The sequence below is a fragment of the Rhinopithecus bieti genome, unplaced genomic scaffold (assembly GCF_001698545.2).
Source record: "Rhinopithecus bieti isolate Rb0 unplaced genomic scaffold, ASM169854v2 scaffold_11380, whole genome shotgun sequence".
Taxonomy (NCBI): Eukaryota; Metazoa; Chordata; class Mammalia; order Primates; family Cercopithecidae; genus Rhinopithecus; species Rhinopithecus bieti.
In genome coordinates this window covers 2,583,844-2,603,281 of record NW_016807225.1, presented here as the reverse complement: position 1 = coordinate 2,603,281, position 19,438 = coordinate 2,583,844, and the positions used below count along the sequence as shown (strand labels likewise).

General features: G+C 46.7%; 1 protein-coding gene across 2 annotated transcripts in view; it reads right to left on the bottom strand.

Annotated features, from left to right (window-relative positions):
- Positions 1-391: 391 nt before the first annotated feature.
- IFT43 (intraflagellar transport 43) overlaps positions 392-19,438 on the bottom strand; it is a 106,969-nt gene continuing 87,922 nt past the window's right edge. Inside the window, exons 6-10 of one of the 2 annotated variants that reach the window (XR_001887072.1) lie at positions 2,110-2,182; positions 1,766-1,841; positions 1,179-1,241; positions 832-1,010; positions 392-704 (exon numbers count right to left, since the gene is read on the bottom strand). Coding sequence is in view for 1 of the 2 variants with exons in the window: in XM_017880569.1 (XP_017736058.1) it covers positions 891-1,010; positions 1,179-1,241; positions 1,766-1,841; positions 2,110-2,182 (332 nt within the window). In the remaining variant the exon portion in view is untranslated. The other variant, XM_017880569.1, reaches the window with a different exon arrangement.

The following is a 19,438-nucleotide window of genomic DNA, read 5'->3' as shown; positions in this document are numbered from 1 at the left end:
CGGGCAGTGAAGGGGCTCTGTCCTCAGATAAAGTCTCAGGGAGGAAAAGAGAAAAACAAAAACAAAAGACATCTCTGTTTAGGAGAAGGGTGGGACTCTGCTCCTGATCTCAGCACATCTTGGAACCAGGCGGTTATAATACTCGCAGCAGTGGAGATGGCTGCCACGTATCTGAAACGATAAGGAGAAGGGAGGCCCAGGCTCCGTAAGAGAGGGCTTCCATGGAATTCTCAGGGCTGCTGGTTGGCCCCTTCCCATGAGAATCAGAAATGAGGCTCTGGGAACCTGCAGAAGCTTTTGGAGCTCAAGGCATGGGTTGCAGGAAGAGGGGAGAAAGGAGAATGTTTCACAACAGCCACCAAACCCTGATGCAAGTGAAGAACGGGTCTCCTTATCCGTCCCGCTGCCTCCTCCTGCTGCTGCAGCAGCTGCCTGGAAGCCTATGATGCAGGTGGCAATGCTGCATCACTAAGGTCACAAACAAAGGGCCCAGAGCACCCATGGGAAGGGAGGCCCCGCCCCAGAACCCCAGCGGGCAACTGTTTGCAACCTTCCGAGAAGTGAGCAACTTTCAGCAGAAGTACCCACTCCCTCTCCTGAATCAAACTCTTCCACGTGCTCCGCAACAAGGCCCCGAGTTTCGAGTTCCTATCAGCTGGTTTAAAAGTTCTCCTTCACTTGTGATACATTTTTCCAAGAAGGGACTGGAAAGAAATGGAGGAGATGGCACAGAATAAAGCAATTTATTGCAATTGAATTATCCAATGTGGTTGACTGAATATAAATATTTTTATTACAAAATATTCCAGGTAAAAATTTAGAGCTGCTTGCAAGCTTCTTTAGCTTTCAGCTCACTGCATTTCTTCATGTCTAGAGCACGGGTGACAGGCTCAGGTGTGCCTGGCCTGCCCCGTAGCATCCTCCTTCTCCGTCTGCAGTGGGTCCCACTCAGTGAGGACCTCTGAGGACACCTCAGTGAACAGATGGTCCCAGTCCCAGCCGACGTCATCCTGCCAAGAAGGGTTTCGCTGGGTAAGACAAAGAAAGGCCTTTTCCCTCAACTTTAGCTGACTCCTCCCTCCCATCCAGGCCTCAGGGAGGCACAGGCCAGCCCGGGAGTCGGCTGGTTATGGGAATGCCAGAGCTGAGAGACCGGGGAACTGCTGCTACCACTGTACCTCCCGGACTTCGTGCTCTGGCGCCAGCACTTTGGTGAGGAGTTTCAGGTCGATCTCCCCATCCTGTGAATGCAAACAAAAAAGGTCAGGCTGAGTACCTTGAGGGCTTTCAGTCAATTCTTTCTCACAAATTCAGGATCAGTTTTTGTGTATCAGAACTTCCCAAACTGAGACCTGCAGGAACGCCTTCACAAGAGAGTAAAATCATGAATAAACCACATGCCCACTGAGAAATGAGGGAAGGCTATGCTTCCTACATGCTGGGCATGATTTGGGGCAAAGGACCATACCAGGAGGGCAGAGCGTGACAGCAGCATGTCCACAGGGACAGAGGGAAGTGGGGTGCCATCAGGTGCCAAGTGGGCAGCCAGGTGGGCGCCTGGCACTGAGAAACACTGGAATATGTTGGGTCCAGGGTTGCTGTGAGATGAACGAGGATAAAACCTGCAGCAGAGGTATGGGTACCAGGCAGCCAGCCTCAGGGACTGGTGGAGGTGCTGTACAGCTTGGGAGGAACTGAGAAATCTCTACGGATTGGAGCCCGTTGCTTGGGGCCTGCTTCTCTATGCAGAAGTTGTTCTACTCACCAACGTCTGAATGGCTGAGTACTTCATGAGGTCATTGTCCAGGTCACGGTAGGTCATCACCCGCTTTATCTGGATGCTGAAGGAAAGACAGAGCGAGAGGAGGGAACCCCAGGCAGGACCCATTCCAGGAGTGCTGCTGGGCCACCGTCCCCAGAGCCTTGTACACAGCTGGGGATGACCAGAATGGGAATAAAATGTCTTAACAAAATGGGAACCCTGGATGGAGTCCAACACCAGAAAGATCCAGATTGACATTGGGGGCATCAAAGGTCCACTGCAGATGATATCTGGAGTGTATTAATTACGTGTTCTTTGCTTCCCCAATCATATCCGATTTAACCTACCTGGGAGGGGCTGCCACTTGCAAAACAAAGTCTTCTTCCTGTACTTCCTCCAGATCCGGAATGATAGGAGTATCTGCAAGGAGAGGCAGAAGCAACACTGTCTGCAGAACTCACAGTGATTGTGCCTGCTTCTCTTACTCATTCCCCTTCAACACACCAGCCATGGGGCTGTGGGCTGGGGCAGGAAGGACACTCAGATACAAACTCGGGGTAGGATCAAAGGTGGTGTTTCAGTGATGTCTGAATCCCAGGCCTCACTCCAGAACCTGCTGAGGTAGAACCTCCTGGGTAAGGCTCAAGCATCCGGATTTTTTTTCCCCAGGCGTTCCTTGGTGATTCTGATGCATGTGACAGGTTAGGAGGCACTGTAGTGGATCTCCAAGGAGAAATGTAAAGAAATAAATGTAACAAAGGGCTTATTAGAGGAGAGGAAAGAAGAGGAACTGACAAGTGAGCCTGGCATGGTCAGGGACAGAGGAACTGAGAATGTGCAGTGTCACAAAGCGGATGTCGCAGTGAGTGCCACTCCTCATGACCCAGATCTCTATGTGCATTAGCCCCGGAGTGCAACCATCAGGGCCCTCAGCCTGCATCTCAAGGGCGTCTTCTACCTAATGACATAGGCTGACTCCCTGGGATCCAGGTCTCCATTCACCAGAGCTAATGTAATCAGTGATGTTGATTCTACGATCATGCTTTTCTTGCTCTCTCAAGATTTTCCATCTCTGAACTCTCCAGACAATGTAAGAGGAGACATGAGGCCATTTCTTTCACTAGTCCAACAAAATCATGCAAATAGAGAAACTGGGAAACCAGTCCATCCCTTAATTGTGGCAACTTGCTTAAGTGACCAAAAATTGTCCATGTTCTCTTAGGTCAACTTAACACCCTAAAGAAACATTTCCTTTTCCAAATGAGTATCACTGACTGGTTAAGAGATTTTGTTTTAAACAGTCAGGGGTGGGGGAGAAGAGAGAGATGGTGCAAGAAAAAAGGCCTGGTGGGGTGAGACAGTCCTGGAATTCCCAAAGCAACTATAAACACGGAAAGAAGGAAAAATCCCAAAGAGAGACTGGTGAAGACATCTTTCATTTCTGCTTTCATGGATTGAATTCAATCTTAGTTTTACAAGAGGTGCAAAATCGTTTCAAGTGCAGCTGAGAAGACCTTTTTGCCACTTTCAGGCAATTCATGATTTAGACTTTTCGATCACTCTAGTCAAGCAATGCCAGAGGATGGAAATGTCAGTTCCAAGCCTGGTGTCTTTATTATGACTTCCGACTGTGGAGGCACAGATGTTGTACCTGGAAAAAGAGAGCATGCAAGGGAGAGACAGAGACAGAGAAAATTCAACAGAAAGAGACAGGCAGAGAAAACAAGGGATAAAAAGAGTGAAAAGGGATAAAATAAAAGAAATTGGTGATAGGGAAAATAAAGAAGAGATACATTCACCACCCCCCAAATAATGAACCACATTCAGCAAGTCTTATATCTAGAAAGAAGCTGTTCAGAGCTTAGATTATATCTCTCTATTCTGCTAGAGAATTGGAGATGGAATGCTCTAAGATTCTGTTTCTTATGCTAATAGAAATTTAGCTTTCTTTTTCCCTCCCGTTCTGTGTGATTAATACAGTCCATTGTGCAGGCTGCTGAGAATGCCGTGCCCCAGGCTGGTAAGACTGCACAGGCCCTGTGGAGGGATAGGGAGGAAGCTGGCTGTGCCATGCACCATCGGCAGTGTGACAGTTTTGGAGTGCGCCTGGCTCTCCTCGGGTGCAGAGTCCAGCCTGAGATGAATATTCAGAAGTTGGTAAGAAAATGCCCCGTGCTGAGTTTAGGGCTCAGGACAGGGTCTTCCCAAACTCCTCTTTCCCTCCACAACTTTAGCATTTGGGTCCTGTCAACTCTGCCCAGCGTCTTGGGGCTCTGAGGAATTGCACTTCTGCCCGATGTCCACTCTCACTCCCCACAGGCGTCCCTCTTCTTCCCCAACCCCCTCCTCCAAATGTGCACAAAGTGTGTGGGGCTGGCCCATCTGTGACAGATCAGAGGTCAGCTCAGGCCTTGGCAAAGGGGCCGCTCAGAGCGGCACTGGTGGGGCTGGCCACACAGTGGGATTTCTCTCTAATTGGAAGCCTGGTGCCCAGCAGAACCCGGTGAACCGCCTGAGTGGGACAGAGCCAGCGATGACAGCCAGGCCAAGGCAAGCTGGAACATTCTTGTGCAGTGACAGCTTGAGCCATCGCAGCAGAGGCAGGCCATCCAACTCCGGCCCCCAGCAGAACAGGTGTTTGCAGAGCAGGTTTTGGGCAAACTTCAAAGAACTTCAGAATTTTACAGTTTCTGATTTACAATCACAGGCAAGTGCTCATGAGCGCATAATATGTTCTGGGGAATTTTTTTTCTCTTTATCTCCTTCCCTCCTCCCCGCTCCCCTACTCTCACATATACCATGAACGAACACAGAAAAAAAGAAAACAGCCTTAAGAAACCAGCTTCTTCACAACATTACCTCTGAGCAGTGATCTGGCCTGCCTCCAGTAAGAGACAGTGACGACTTGCAAAGGCGGACTGGGGATGCAGCCTGATTCAGGTTGTAAAGTCTGACATGCAAAACGCACGATTTTAACAGAGACAATATGAGGAAGACAGGATTCAGTTCTGGTACTGTTGAAAAGCAACTACCATTTAAAAAATTCCAAAAATTATGTTTACTTTATTTTCCTTTTCTTCAATTTTGCTAATACCGAGAAGAACATGAACAGCTGCAATGAGGTCAGGGGTGTGCTATGTAGAACTCCTGCTCCATGGTTAAGAGGCAGGCTCTGGAGGAAGGAGGGTCAGCTCCAAACTCTGGTTCCACCACCTACTAGTTGTGTGACTTTTTCTCTCTAGGCCTCAATTTCTTCATCAATAAAATGAAGATCAGACTCACGCCCACCCAGTCAGTTGCTGTAAGTATTAAATGCAATGATCTTTATACAATACTAGCACTGTGATCAGTATATAATAGTCAATAACTATTCTTATGGACTTAACCGATATTATAATATTACATATGTAGAGAAACTATATGGCTCCACCTTCATTTTCCCCTGCCAGTGATGGCAATTTTTCAGAAGAGAACACTGAGGCTAAGCAAGATTAAGCAGCTTGCATGGGGTGAAACTATGAGTAATGGACTTCAATATGGCTGTGATGCCTGAGCCCTGCCACGCCCCACACAGGCTTTCTTCTCAAAAGTGAAATGCCTTCAAAGACCCCTCCTCCTATAGTGAAGGGGTGAGACAGCTGCCCATGTTCAAGACAGCTTTCACTTAATGTCCTGTGAAACTTAATGTTCTCTCTTCTGGGGTCTTTCTCTCGATTCCAATAACTAGAGATACGCTAAGTCCTCTCCCTTACCATACACCCCGACTCGCTACTTCCCTACAAGGCTAAATGGGGCAGAATGAAAAAAAGGCACCACACCAGAGTCCCAGAGACTCCGTCTCCACCAACCCTATCTTATTAAACTAGCCCCAAGGAGGAGGAGGCGGCCAGGCACCTTGACCAGCCCGAGGAGGGGAAGGTGAGGCTAGAGGGCTGTGACACCCCCAGTACCATGGGAGCCAGTATCCCCAGCTTCCCTGGCAGGCAGTGCCACCCTCACACGGCTGCGCTGCTCCCTGCCCCAGCTCTGACGCTTAAACGCAAGACTCCTTCCTTGCCTTGTGCTCCGCTCCCTACCTCGACATTGGCTATCTCACAGCTGTTCAACCTGCTTCTCTGCCCCACGTGGGGCCTGGTCAGCCACGCTGTGAGGAAACTCCATTTGTCTGCTTGTTCATTCATTCACTCATTCAAGGATACTGATGGAACACCCACTATGTGAAAGGTGCCATGCCAGTAACAACAGCAAATAAAAGAGACATGGTCCCTGTCTTCATGGGGCACCAGTCTGGTTGCAGCTAGTAAACACAAAGAAAGGCACTGCTTACAAATTAAAATACACACAAAGAAGGAAACCAACTGGATTTCATGACAGAAAGCAACAGGGAAACCTAATTATTTTTCTAAAACAAAAGTAACATAGGTAGTAATCAATTCAAATGTGATAGAAAGGTTTAAAATGAAAAATGTCCCTTCTGCGAGACCCAGTCATCTCCCTAGAAGTAATCACTGTTAACAATTTTTTCACATTTATTTATTGAAAAGAATTCACGAATAACACAGCACGTATGTCCTTTTACAAATGCTCACAAATGGGATCACACTACACAGACACTGCTCTGCACCTTGCTTGTATTTTTCCTTATCAATAGATAGAAGTCTTTTACTTATTTTAAATGACCTTCTAATATTCTATTGAACATTGCTCCACAATGCATTTAATCCAGTCCAGAGAGGATTTAATTTGTGGGTATGGGATTAGGGTTAGTAGGGTTAGGGTTGAGGAGTTAAAGAAGGAAGGTATTTCTGCATTGAGGACAGGGCAGCTGAAACTGAAGGAGAAGCAGGATTCGGCTAGGCGGGGAACATGTGCAAAGGTGCTTGGCAGTGAGAAGTAACTGGCAACACTGGAGAAACGGAAGGCGGGACGTTGTGGTTGGGCTACGCCAGACCCCTTCCAAGGCATGATGGAGGAAAACCCAGAGGGACTAAGCAGGATAGAAAATGCATGTTCCTTCCTTAGTGGATCACTTCTGAATCTAACAAGCAGAAATAAGAGCTTCCTACTTTATCCTTCCATAATACTTTATTCGTGGCCACGGGGTAGCTCTCATTACCTTGCAGGAGGTAGAATCCATGACATTTGCCCCAAGTCTGCCCCCTGGATGATGAACTAGCTGAAAGCAAAGCCACAACCCAGCATCTGTGCATTCCAAGGATTGGAAGAATCAGGAACAACTGAATAGAACTGCATTCAACAGATGCTCCTCAGGTCAGGAACTGACACACACGGAAGAGCCATGTCAACCTTCTCTACTTCTCTACATTGTTCCAATTAGAGTTGCTACTGAGTCCTAAAGCTGCCTGAGTAGGATTCATCTCACAAGAACAAAGAGTAATCCTTGGCTACTTCCTGGATTTGATAACATCATAGCAAAGGCTTTGGCTTCCTTCAGAGCTGCAAGGCTCCCTGGGAAAGGCTTGTGCATATCTAAGAAATAATGGATGCGTGGAGACAAAGTTTCAGAGGAAGAGTCATTCAAACTTGGTCCAATATGGTCCATTTGGCGTCCATCCTGAGGCTGGGTCACACTGCTCTTCACCAATCTCCACATTCTGGAAGCACCCAACAGAGGCTTATGAATGCACAGCAACAGCAGTACAAATCTATTTGAAAAAGAGAGATCGCCAAATGGGAAACCCATTTTGATACTAGAACACTAGTCTGCTGACACCCAACACATCTACCCAATAAATCATTCAGCAGATGATACCACAGAAATAAATGGGTGCTGCCTAAATAAATAGAAACTTATGGAACACCAATAGATCATTTACAACTGGTTTCAAAGATGTGAGCTGTTGGATGTGAGGGCAACTGCCATTTGCCCTGAAATACATTCATCATGGACAATATCATCACATGTGCACACTAAAATGCTAATTACCTAGCAGAGTCCCAGAAGGATCCTTTTCAGTTCCCATGGCCTGACAGTCAAAAGCCTACCTGCCTCTTCCAATGAAGCCAGCCCCAAATCTCTGTGATGCGTTTTGTGATAGCATGCACAAGACGTTCAGATCCAGCTGTTGTTTGCCTGTTTGGGTACTGCTAGAACAGAAAGTGACTTCTTAGATTGGACTCAGCTTGCAATGAGTATACCCCAAGCACTACCCAGCTCTTCACCTGGAGTATAAATCTAACTCCAGCAGGAAGGAGAGAACAAAGGAGACACCCCAATCTGGCCCCTGGGTCCCACCCAGGCAGAGATGTTTCAGGCAGGGAGCTTCTTCTCTCAGTAACCCTTTAGGGTCTACTCTTTGCTACTTTTCTTGCTTGGGGATTTCTGAGTAGGATTCCCTGGTTGTGTTCAGAAGGGCTTCTATAGAACTACAGAGTCTCTTCTGAACTCCAGCACTTTCTCACCTTGACATCTGAGCAAACAATACAAATGGTTGGCTCAGCTTTCCAGCTTCCTTAGGGTGCTTAATGATGACACCACCCCGCCCACTTCATTTACTCAATGAGCTTCCAAAGGCAAATGCTCTGTTTGGATACACGCAATTTCTTCCCAAACTTCTTTCCCACTCAGTGCCCTGGCCACTGCAGAGCACTCACAGGCTGTTCAGGGCTCACATCCACCATACCCAGCCAAGTTCAACAACCAATCCACATGAAAGCGATCTGGACATGCTGCTTAAGGACACCCCAATAAGAGCAGTCCAGACAAACCCCTGATTCTATGCCCAAAGTCAACAGACACTCAGAACTCTCAAGTGGAAGAAAACAATGCCCATGTTTTTAGGAGATGACAACTTAAAACCAGAGATCATTATAATTTTTCTCTGCAGCTGCAAAACTTTGTTTTACTGAATGCTGTTACCTTCTGCATCACGTATGGGGAATTTTAAACAGGCAAATGGAAGAAGGTCTGATTGAAGATGAAGTTAAGTGAAAGAAATTGGTCTCATTTAGCACATGACAGGATTCATCTGTGTTCCCAAGTCCACTGAGGTGGCATCATGGGCGTTTCATATTCATGAGCTGCTGCGACACTATGTCCCCTCATTTACAAAGAGCCGTGTTCAGCAAATTCTGTCCCTGTGGACACTCCGTGCATTTCATGGTCTTGTCAGAGAGACATCAAACGCTCCAGTAACCAAATACCAGAAAATGGCTTTAATTAGTGGATCTCAATCGTATAAATAATTTTTTTTCTAAGTGAAAAAATTGAGAATTTTTTAAAAGGGAAAAGAAAAGGGAAAGCAGGAGGCAACAGGCTTCAAACACCCAAAGGAACAAGGGAAAGAGGCAGTCTCAGAGGAGCTCCTGCGCAGTCCCCTGTACTTCTCGAATCAGGGGACAAGGGGCACAAACAGGTCTCAGGTCTCTGGCAGGTCTGCTTTATGAAGACGTGTCCCTTGTGATTTCACCTGATTAGAGCTGGGTCCAGGGCTGTGCTCGTTACTGGCAGGTAGGAGAGAAAGAGTCTGAAAACTGCAACAGTGGCTACGGAGCCATGCTGCAAAAGCTATGGAACAGGACTGACCGCACGCAGCATGCGCTGGTCCTGCAGACACAGCGGGGCGTATAGTCAGGAGCCATGCACGAGCAGGTCCCTGAGGAGGCGTGCAATGGGGAGGCAGGGAGAGGAGGCCTTGTTCTGCAGTGCCAGTTTGGGGTGCCCATACGTTGAAATGCCTCCGTGCTCCTCCAAACTGAATCTCTCCGGATACTGCCGGGGAAAAAAGGATCACAGACCTTAAGAGGAGGAAGATCAAAATAGATGATTGCTCCTCACAGCCCCTCAAGCCGTGACGGCTCTCTTGGCTGACAATGGGGTGGGGAGGGAGGTTTGGACTGAGTTTGGTTTCTGAGGTCAGCCAGGCCTCAGCACAGTTGGGATCTGGCTGTATCTTCAGCAGAGAAGGGGGTTTGTAAGCATGTTGACTTGGCTGGACCTCATGTTGCCCACAGAGGGATGTTAGCATTTTTCTGAAGGAGCCACGAGTGTCACCTCCCAGTCAACAATGTTCCTATCATCCCACCCAGGTCCATTGAAGGTTATACAAGAATCAGTTTTGGCAATGCAAGGTGGCAGCAGCCAGGATTCAGCCTTACAGGCCTAAGAGTCAGGCAGGGCCCTAAGGGGACTCTCTACAGGGAAGAGCCCAGCAGTCTCAAATGACCCCATTCTGAAGAGGACCCTGGGGCCATCTGCCCCGGTGACCTTTAGGGAGTATTGCCCCGCTGGTTACTGTCAATTGAAGGAAACGAAGAACCGAGTCCTGCAGTAGATCTCTCAGAGCCTCGTGCAGGCCCCAGCTTTCATCTGTGGAGATGTGTTAAGGACAAGGAGGGGTAAAGGACTTTAAACGTGATGAAGAAATAAAGTGGCTAGAAGGAATGGAAGCCGAGGAACTCTCCACTCTCTTCAATAAGGCCCAAGATGAGTGATCTGGTATTAATGTGACAGAGAGTACCTTCTCAGAGCCGCCAGTGGAAGAACATTAGAAACCAGGCATATCTGATTCTATTTCATCCTCTTCATGTTACACTGAGAAAAACAAGACAAACTACACTGCTTTTATTCTAAATCCTTAGGTTTTATATTTTCCTTATATATATTTATTAAAAAAATGCTCCTTTGATCGGTGCCACTCGTGACACCCCCACATACAGAACGCTTCTGAGCGGCTCCCTCCGCGCAAGGCCACTGCTGGTGACAGCCAGCTGGTTTTGATCACAGCCACTCGGAATCGAATTTTCATAAGACAGTTGAGGAGTCTTACTGCTGCTCACTCTCTTATCAGATGAGAAACAGAGGGGGAGGGGGAGGACGGGTCCTGAGGGAGCAGCGCAACAATCAAGGGCGGCGGGGCTCTTTCTCTGTCCCTCCGCTGCTGCAATTTTCAAAGGAGTTCGCCTCGGGCACTTTTAAATGATGGTGTCTCAATTCTGTAATCATCTTTCAAGAGCTTTCTCTTAAAGGGTCTTTTAGGTAAACCTAGTCCGTCAACTACACTTGTGGACTCAGGAATCACATTGGTGTCCTCCTGCGTGTGTGTATAGACAAGTACACACACAGAGAGATGTGTGCACATGTGCACACACACACTGGACATCTCTGAATGTTCAGAAAACTGACAGAACCTAAAGCACAAAAGGAAGATGCGTCACTTGGCCATGAAGTTTGCCTCTTGCAAGGGTCAGAGGATTCCCTATTACCTCTTCCCCAGATTTCTGCCCTATGTAGGTTTTGGTGCCTCAAGTCCTCCTTTAGAAACTTATCTCATGTGTGATGTGTCAGAAGGAAAAGACTTCTCCAACTGAGGGCCAAGTGACATCCTAAGTCCAACCTCAGATGCACAAACATGCTTGTCCCTTCCCATCTCACCTAGGCAACAGCTAGCTGCCAGTCTTCAAACAGAGAAATGAACCACAGCCTTCTATTCAGGAGAGCACAGACAGTCACCAGTCATCCCAGGCCACAACCTGCTGTGTTCTGGGTTACAAAGACTACTGGGAGCAATTCTACAACTACACCTATCTTTTTCCATTGCAGAGAATATGGTGCCTTTTCTTTATATAGTCCCTGTCACTGGAAACAGACACCCTAGAATACTGAGCCTCTCTTTCTTTCGGGTCAGATAAAAATCAAAGCAGTCTAAGATCTCCCTGGGCAGTGGTCCTCATCAATCTAAGGCCGCTCTCCTGCTTGCATCCTCATTCACCCGCTCCTGTCACAACTGTGTGGAGGTGGAGAAGTGCTCGTGCCTCTTCCTGAAAGCTGAAACACCACGTACAGTCACCTCTGGGACAATCACACAAAACTAAATGGGATTGGCTTTGTCCTATCCTGATCCTGTCTTCTGTATTAAACGGGGACAGAATCCAAGGAGGTACAGCATACAAATCCTGATCTTGATAATGATTTTGGGGAGATTTAACTCTCTTTTACTTTTGTCAGTGCTCAATGCTGGATGATTTGCTATTAATCACAATCCCCCCTAACAGACTATAGCATGACAGAATGCTGACAGAGCTTTCTCTCTGTGTTCCTGGAGGAAGGTTAATACAACCTGCTTCGTTTAAAACATGCACGCGTGCGCATCACAAGACTTCCGTTTTCATTCTTCGCATTCTACCTCTTCAGATGCATGCAAGCAAGCTGCTCACATAACAAGGAAAATGGAATCCCAGAGATATTACTACTGTCAACCGTGTTTTGAGTAGGGATGTTTATGATGGTATGTTCGGGAAGTCTTATGTGACCAAGACATTTCAGGGCACAATTAGGGACTCTGGCCTAGCCCTGCCAATGCCACAGGAGGTCTGATCAAGACTTATGGCCCAGTGGTGCTCTGTGGAATTTCAGTTCTCACCAAACCTCTCAAACTCTCCAATACTCACACTGCAATCTGTACAAGCCCAGTGAAACTCCTCCAGTCCTAAAATAGGTTCTCCCCTCTGAAGGATTTAGCACAGGCACTCTTGAACTCATCATGTAAAAGTAATCTCCATGGATTTGACGGAAAAAAGACAGGAATGGTCAAACCTGAAGATTCTGCTTCATGTCACGAGAGCTTTAAAGACCTGGTCTCTTGTGCTTGTCTCTATCCAGCCCAGGCCCTGCTGTAGACAAGACTTGACAATGATAGGAGCAACAGAACTGAAGACATGGCCAAGAAGTAAAGCTGAGGATCAGGATGGGGGAGCCAATGTGCAACAGGCGGCTAGAAAATGGGTGGAGACAGGCTTCCTGCATAAGTAGGGCTGTGAGCAGGAGGGTTAGGAGACACAAAGACCACGTCCGAGTCCCAGTGCCACCACTTCCCAGCTGTGGTATGCTGGAGCAGCTCGCCCTGGCCCCAAAGAGCCACTTGCTAAATTCTTAGGAATTTTGCCTGCAGGTTGTCAAACAGAAACATCATTAAAGATGAAATTATACATTCTTATAACTAAGGAGATTATATTAAAAAGAAAGGTAATAAATATTCGAAACTCACCACTTCTTGAATTTTACTACATGTTCCTATTATCTGTGCTCTTGAGGCTATGTGTGCCTATTGTGTACCTGTACAGAGGAAGTAAAGACCGTGTGATGGTGCTGCTGCCCATCTCTTCCCACCTCTGGAATCAGTGATGTCATGCTGGGAGCTGGAAATCAATCATGGCGGGAGTATTTACACCACAGACTTGGCACACACTACCAATCAGGACCTCTCCCTGCACCTGGAGAGCACATCACTGCTTATTAGCCACGTGACCTCGATGAGTTTTTTAACTTCACAAAGTTTTGGTTTCCTCCTCTGTAAGACGGCGATAACCACTGTGTCTCCTTAGAACTATGAGGATTAACTGAAGTACGGCAGGCAGAGCAGTCGGCATAGTGCCTGGCTCACGGTAAACACAAACAGTAATTACCAATATTATTTCCTCAAAGAATGACTTTTCAAATTTCTTACTCAATATCTTGTAAACAGACCAACATCTAACAAAGCACTGAGACAAAAGAGAGGGCAGCTTAGTCCTTCGACCAGTAAGCACCAATCCACCTCACCCGGTCCCTGTTCCCCGTTCCCCGTTCCCCCTATGGATGTGGAGTTCCTACACGCGCATGTGTTAGGAAAGGTTAGGAAGACCAAGAAAGCCCTTAATGTCTAGTCCTAGTAACTCTGAACTTAGGAAAACAAATTGAGTTTAAGGAGTGTTATTTGATAAAACATCAGAAGTAGTGTGTTAGGTAATTTTTGCATTGCTATAAAAAAATACTTGAAACTGGGTAATTTGTAAAGAAAAGAGGTTTAATTGGCTCATGGTTCTACAGGCTGTGTAGGAAACAGCGGCCTATGCTTCTGGGGAGGCCTCAGGAAGCTTCCAATCATGGCAGAAAGTGAAGGGGGAGCAGACACGTCACATGGAGAAAGCAAGAGCAAGAGGGAGGGATGGGGAGGCACCATACACTTAAACAACCAGAACTCACTCACTAGCATGAGGACAGTGCCAAGGGGATGGTGCCAAACCATTCATGGGAAAGCCAGCCCCATAATCCAGTCACCTCCCACTAGGCCCCACCTCCAATACTGGGGATTACAATTCAACTTGAGATTTGGGCAGGGACACATATCCAAATGATATCAAGTAGTTACAATCATTTTTTAAAAATTAGGGAGGCCAAGGAACCAGGTTTAGGAACCACCTAGGAAGTCTCATATGCTATATGAAGCCTAAGGAAGCAATGCCAACATAATGAAATGTTCTTACTAAGTGAGAGTGGAGTTGAAGCATCAGGGTTTCCACTGATCAGTTCTTAAGGAGTTCTTTCTACTTTCTCTCTGTGACAAAGCTGTTTAGGCTCAGAGTGACTCTGCTGTTTGAAGAAGAAGGGATGAAGGATATGGTGAAAAAATTAAGCAGAAAATGAGAGAGAGTCCAAAAGAGAGTTAGAAAGCCCAGAGACAGATGAACGGGAAGAGGCAGAGAGAGTGGGACAACAGTCCTCTACAGATAGCATTTTTCTAATTCCATTGACAGTCTAGCATCTCACATCTCTTCCAGCCTTATTGCCTGGCTGTGTTCAGCCACTTTTACCTGTTTTCCCTGTTGACATGGATGGAAAATTGAGCAATTACCCTTAAACTCAGCACTTTCAGATCATCCAGATCGCTACACTTGCAGAATTAAGTCTTCAATCACCCCTGGCTAGAAGTGGCTCAACCCAGCTTGTCCTTTAGGAATTAAACACTTTTTGGTTAGCCAGGAGGATTTATTATTCCTAAGGTTTTGAGGTATTCAATTCTGCCAAAACTGGACCTCAGGATGCAAAGGAGCATGGCCCTCTCCAGTGGGGGCGAGGCATGCCCAGGTTCCCAAGAGGGAGCTACAACTCCACTCAGTCTTGGGCTCTGCTAAAGGGCAATGGTTAAACACAAGACTGAGTCCCTTTCTTAGGCTCCTGTTTTCAGAGACTTTCTACTGTTTAAGGACATATTTTGGAGCTCACAAAGTCTTTTGTAACTTGAATTTAGCTCTGAGATTAACTTTTGAAAGTTGAGTCCATATCTAATTGCATATTCAGAGGTTATTCCACCTGAACGTTCTTCATCTTTTTTAAACGATGCTCCTGTCAGTGTGCCTCTTAATGCCTATGTTCAGTCTCACTTTCTGTCCAGAGTTGACTTCCTGAGAACTGGGTTGTAGAGCTGGAAGAGACTACGAAGGCCTGGAAGAGGTTAGAGAGGGGACATCACTTTGCACTTGCTGTCTCCTCCCCTCTCCTCTCTAGGAGTCTCCTCCCTGGCCCCTGACTTCACACCCTCCTTTTCTGACAACTCTACTCTGCCCCCAAGTTGAAGTTTAAAGGTCATTTCTCCAGAGTGGCTTTCCCTCATCCCCCAGTCCAAATCAAGTCTCCACTCCCTTGGTGCTGTCCTTGAGACAGTGAACAAGTTATGGTTGTTTAAAAGTGTGTGGCGCCTCCCCTCCCTCTCTCTCTTGCTCCTGCTTTCGCCACGTGACGTGCCTGCTCCCCCTTTGCCTTCTGCCATGAGTGGAAGCTTCCTGAGGGCTCCCCAGAAGCAGATGGTGCTGTGTTTCCTGTACAGCCTGCAGAACCATGAGCCAGTTGAGCATCTTTTTCTTTATAAATTGCCCAGTCTCAGGTATTTCTCTCATAGCACCCAGTGCACTCATTCTTCAGGGGACTCAGTTACAGTTTGTCCTTTCTTATTTTGCTGCGTGACTATTTGTTTAAGCCCTGTTTTCCTGAATAGATTGTAAACTGGATGAGGGCAAGGACAATGAATGTTCGGATCATCATCGCATCCCCATGCTTAGCCCCATGCATCACAATCACACTCAGAAATATTCAACAAGGGGTTGTAAATGAACAAACAAATAAATGAACTCATGACTTGCCCAAAGTCACTTGTAGAGACTGAGTTCAAGCCTACTCCAGGTCTGATGTTCTTTCTCTAACACCATACAACTTTCCATGACAGAAGAAGTCTAAAGGCCTTAGGGCAAGCTGGTAAACTTGATTCCAAGAGCAAGAATGGATGATTATGCCACTGAAGGATGGTCATCTCAGTAAGACAGAGCAGTTTTGCCATCCTACAATTTGGGGACCGTGAGATCATTTGGGACTCTGGCTGTCCATCATTCTCTAGCTATTTTCCAGAATCATGAATCCCCCCTTCCCTGAAGCATTGTGTCAGCTATAGTTGTGGGTAATTCCACCTAGAATCAGCAAATCAGGTGAGTGGCAATCTTCATAACTTAATCAAAGGCAATCTATGTGGGAAGGACGAGTATCTATAGTTGGGAAAGGACCAGAATCAAGACCTATCTCTGCAGAATCAGCTTCTCTTCTGGGTACTAAGAATTCCTTATTCATTCTCCATGTGGAGTCTCTTATGCCAGACATCTTTCCTTGGAAGGCCTTTTGCATTCTTCTCTAGCTGGTCAACTCTTTCTTTTCTTTTCTTTTCTTTTCTTTTTTTTTTGAGATGAGTCTCACTCTGTTGCCCAGGCTGGAATGCAGTGGCACAATCTCGGCTCACTGCAAGCTCCACCCCCCGGGTTCACACCATTCCCCTCCCTCAGCCTCTCGAGTAGCTGGGACTACAGGCACCCGCCATGCCAGGCTAATTTTTTTGTATTTTTAGTAGAGATGGGGTTTCACCGTGTTAGCCAGGATGGTCTCGATCTCCTGACCTCGTGATCTGCCTGTCTTGGCCTCCTAAAGTGCTGGGATTACAGGCATGAGCCACCGTACTGGCCTAGCTAGTCAACTCTTATCCATCCTTCAGGACCCACCACACACTCTTCCTTTCTCCTGAAGTGCTCTCAGCCCTCAGGGACCAGTTCCTCTTCTGAACTCACGGCCATTAGTAATGTAAACCACAAACACAGGAATGACCATTTGCTGCCTTTCCTATCCACTCACCTGTTGTCTCAGCTATGGAACTTTTCGCAGTGCCTTTTACCTTTTATGCCTTGTCCCCCCAACAAAGTTTTGTGCTCCTTCAGAGCAGTGACCTCACAAGGTCTGGTGAAGGATTTGCAAATCAGCTCCTAAAAGTCTAATCCAACTTGCAGATACATTTTGTTCTGTTTACAAAGTGTTTTTAAAAATTATTTCTGTCATTTTTAAAAACATGAAATCAAAAGCTTTTAAGCTATGCCAGCCATCTCCTCTCTGGGTTCACCACAGGCCCCATCATCCTTTATTTTACACTTTTCTGTTTTACGGGTTTACATTATTTGCCTGGCTTCTAGCGGAGTCTGAGCTGGTAGCCTGGTCATGGTTTGCAAATAGTCCCCAGGTAGTACATTCTTGTTAAGCAATAGATCCCAAAGCCACCTCTAATGTCACTCACTCTCCATTTCTCATTCCGAAAACACATCTAATCTTCAAAGCTCCTTTTCTCTTCTTTTTTTTTTGAGACGGAGTCTCACTCTTTCTCCCAGGCTGGAGTGCAGTGGTGAGTGCAGTAGTGTAACCTCGGCTCACTGCAACCTCCACCTCCCAGGTTCAAGTGATTTTCCTGCCTCAGCCTCCCGAGTAGCTTGGATTACAGGTGTGCACCACCACACAAGACTAATTGTTTTAATTTTTAGTAGAGACAAGATTTCACCATGTTGGCCAGGTTGGTCTCAAACTCCTGACCTTACATGATCCACCCACCTCAGCCTCCCAAAGTGCTGAGATTACAAGCATGAGCCACTGTACCCGGCCTCTCTTCTATTTTTCTCTTCTCTTTTCTAGAAAGGCTAAAGCATGAATGGATGGAGAAAATGCTTGTCTTCTATCCCTAGGCATCAGAGGTCTGGAGGAGAGCATGCATCTTCCCAAGGAAAGAATAAGCAACACATACCATGGATGAAGCAAGGGAGGCTGAATGCTGAGAAATATACATAGAGAGAGACACGTCTCCTGAATGCTGAGAAATATACATAGAGACACGTCTCCTGAAAGTTGTCTATAAAAGACTGAAAGGAAGAGAAGGAAGGGCATTTCCTTACTGGATCAGAAGCTCCTGAAGGGCAAGGACTGTCTCATTCATCATTAACTCTTGCATCTAGAGCAATACAGGCCACAGGAGGCATTGGATGAAAAGCTGCTGGCTTTCCTCAATAAAATCTAATCTCCAAGGCTGGTGATGAAAGGAGACTGTCTACTGGGAAGGGGCCCTGACCTTGGATCCTCATGTCTATTCTCTAATATTCACGAACCTCATCCTTTGGAATTGGTCACCAATCACGTGTCCCTACAAGTGTAAGAAAGTGATCAGCCCCTTCCTAAGTGACAGCGTTCCTTGCACAGACCACCTCAAAGAGCCTGGATGTGATTTTATTAGGAACCACTAGGTTTCCTTACAGGTGCCCAAAGATCTGCTTAATGTCATTGCTGAATGGATGTCCATGGATGATTCAGGGAAATCATTCTGGAGTTTTCCCACCCACTGGATATTGTAAGTTCAAAGGAGCAGCCTTCACTAGCCAACCAAGTAATTCTCTGAGCAAAGATAATTCTAGAAACTAGTTATATGTAACATACGATTCCTACTGCATAATGGATTCTAAACATTCACATACGGTGAAATGGACTAAGTCGAGTGTGAAGTGTAACATATGAACTGATTTTCCATTAAAGAACTCAAGCATAACTGCATGGAAAACAGATTTATGTTGGAGAAGAGGCATCCCTCCTGGAGGGTAAAAGCAGGAGTGCTCTCTGACAAGAAAGGGTTTCATGCTTCAAACCTCCAGGGCCAAAATAAAGGCCAAATTGCAAATTTCACATATCAAGTTTATGAAGGAGGAAAAAACACTAGAGGTATTCTTCAAAATAGGTATCTTTCTTCTTTCCTTCCTTAATGAAATTGTATTAAGCAGCCCATCAATCATTCTAGGCGCTTTATATTACAAATCTGGAAGCTGACATTAATATACCTACCTGTGGAAGGAGACGCCAGTGTATCTGAGAGTTGTACCATTTGTTAGAGTCTGGAGGTTAAGAACAAGAGCTCTGAGGTCAAGATCCATATTCAAACCCTGGTGCTGCCATTTATTAGTTGTGTGACCTTAGGTAAGGTTTCCTTTCTTTCCCTTAGTCTGCTTTAAAATGGGGTTAATGAGCTGGGCACAGTGGCATATGCCTGTAGTCCAGCACTGTGGGAAACTGAGGTGGGAGGGCTGCTTGAGCCCAGGAGTTTGAGGCCAGCCTGGGCAACATAGATCCCATCTCTTAAAATGTTTTAAAATAAATAACAGATATTTCGGGGGTGGAGCAAGATGGCCGAATAGGAACAGCTTCAGTCTCCAACTCCCAGTGCGAGCAACACAGAACACCGGTGATTTCTGCATTTTCAACTGAGGTATTGGGGTCATCTCGCTAGGGAGTGCCGGACAATCGGTGCTGGTCAGCTGCTGCAGCCCGACCAGCGAGAGCTGAAGCAGGGCGAGGCATCGCCTCACCTGGGAAGCACAAGGGGGAAGGGAGTCCCTTTTCCTAGCCAGGGGAACTGAGACACACAACACCCGGAAAATCGGGTGACTCCCACCCCAATACTGCGCTTTGAGCAAACGGGCACACTAGGAGATTGTATCCCACACCTGGCCGGGAGGGTCCCACGGCCACGGAGCCTTCCTCATTGCTAGCACAGCAGTCTG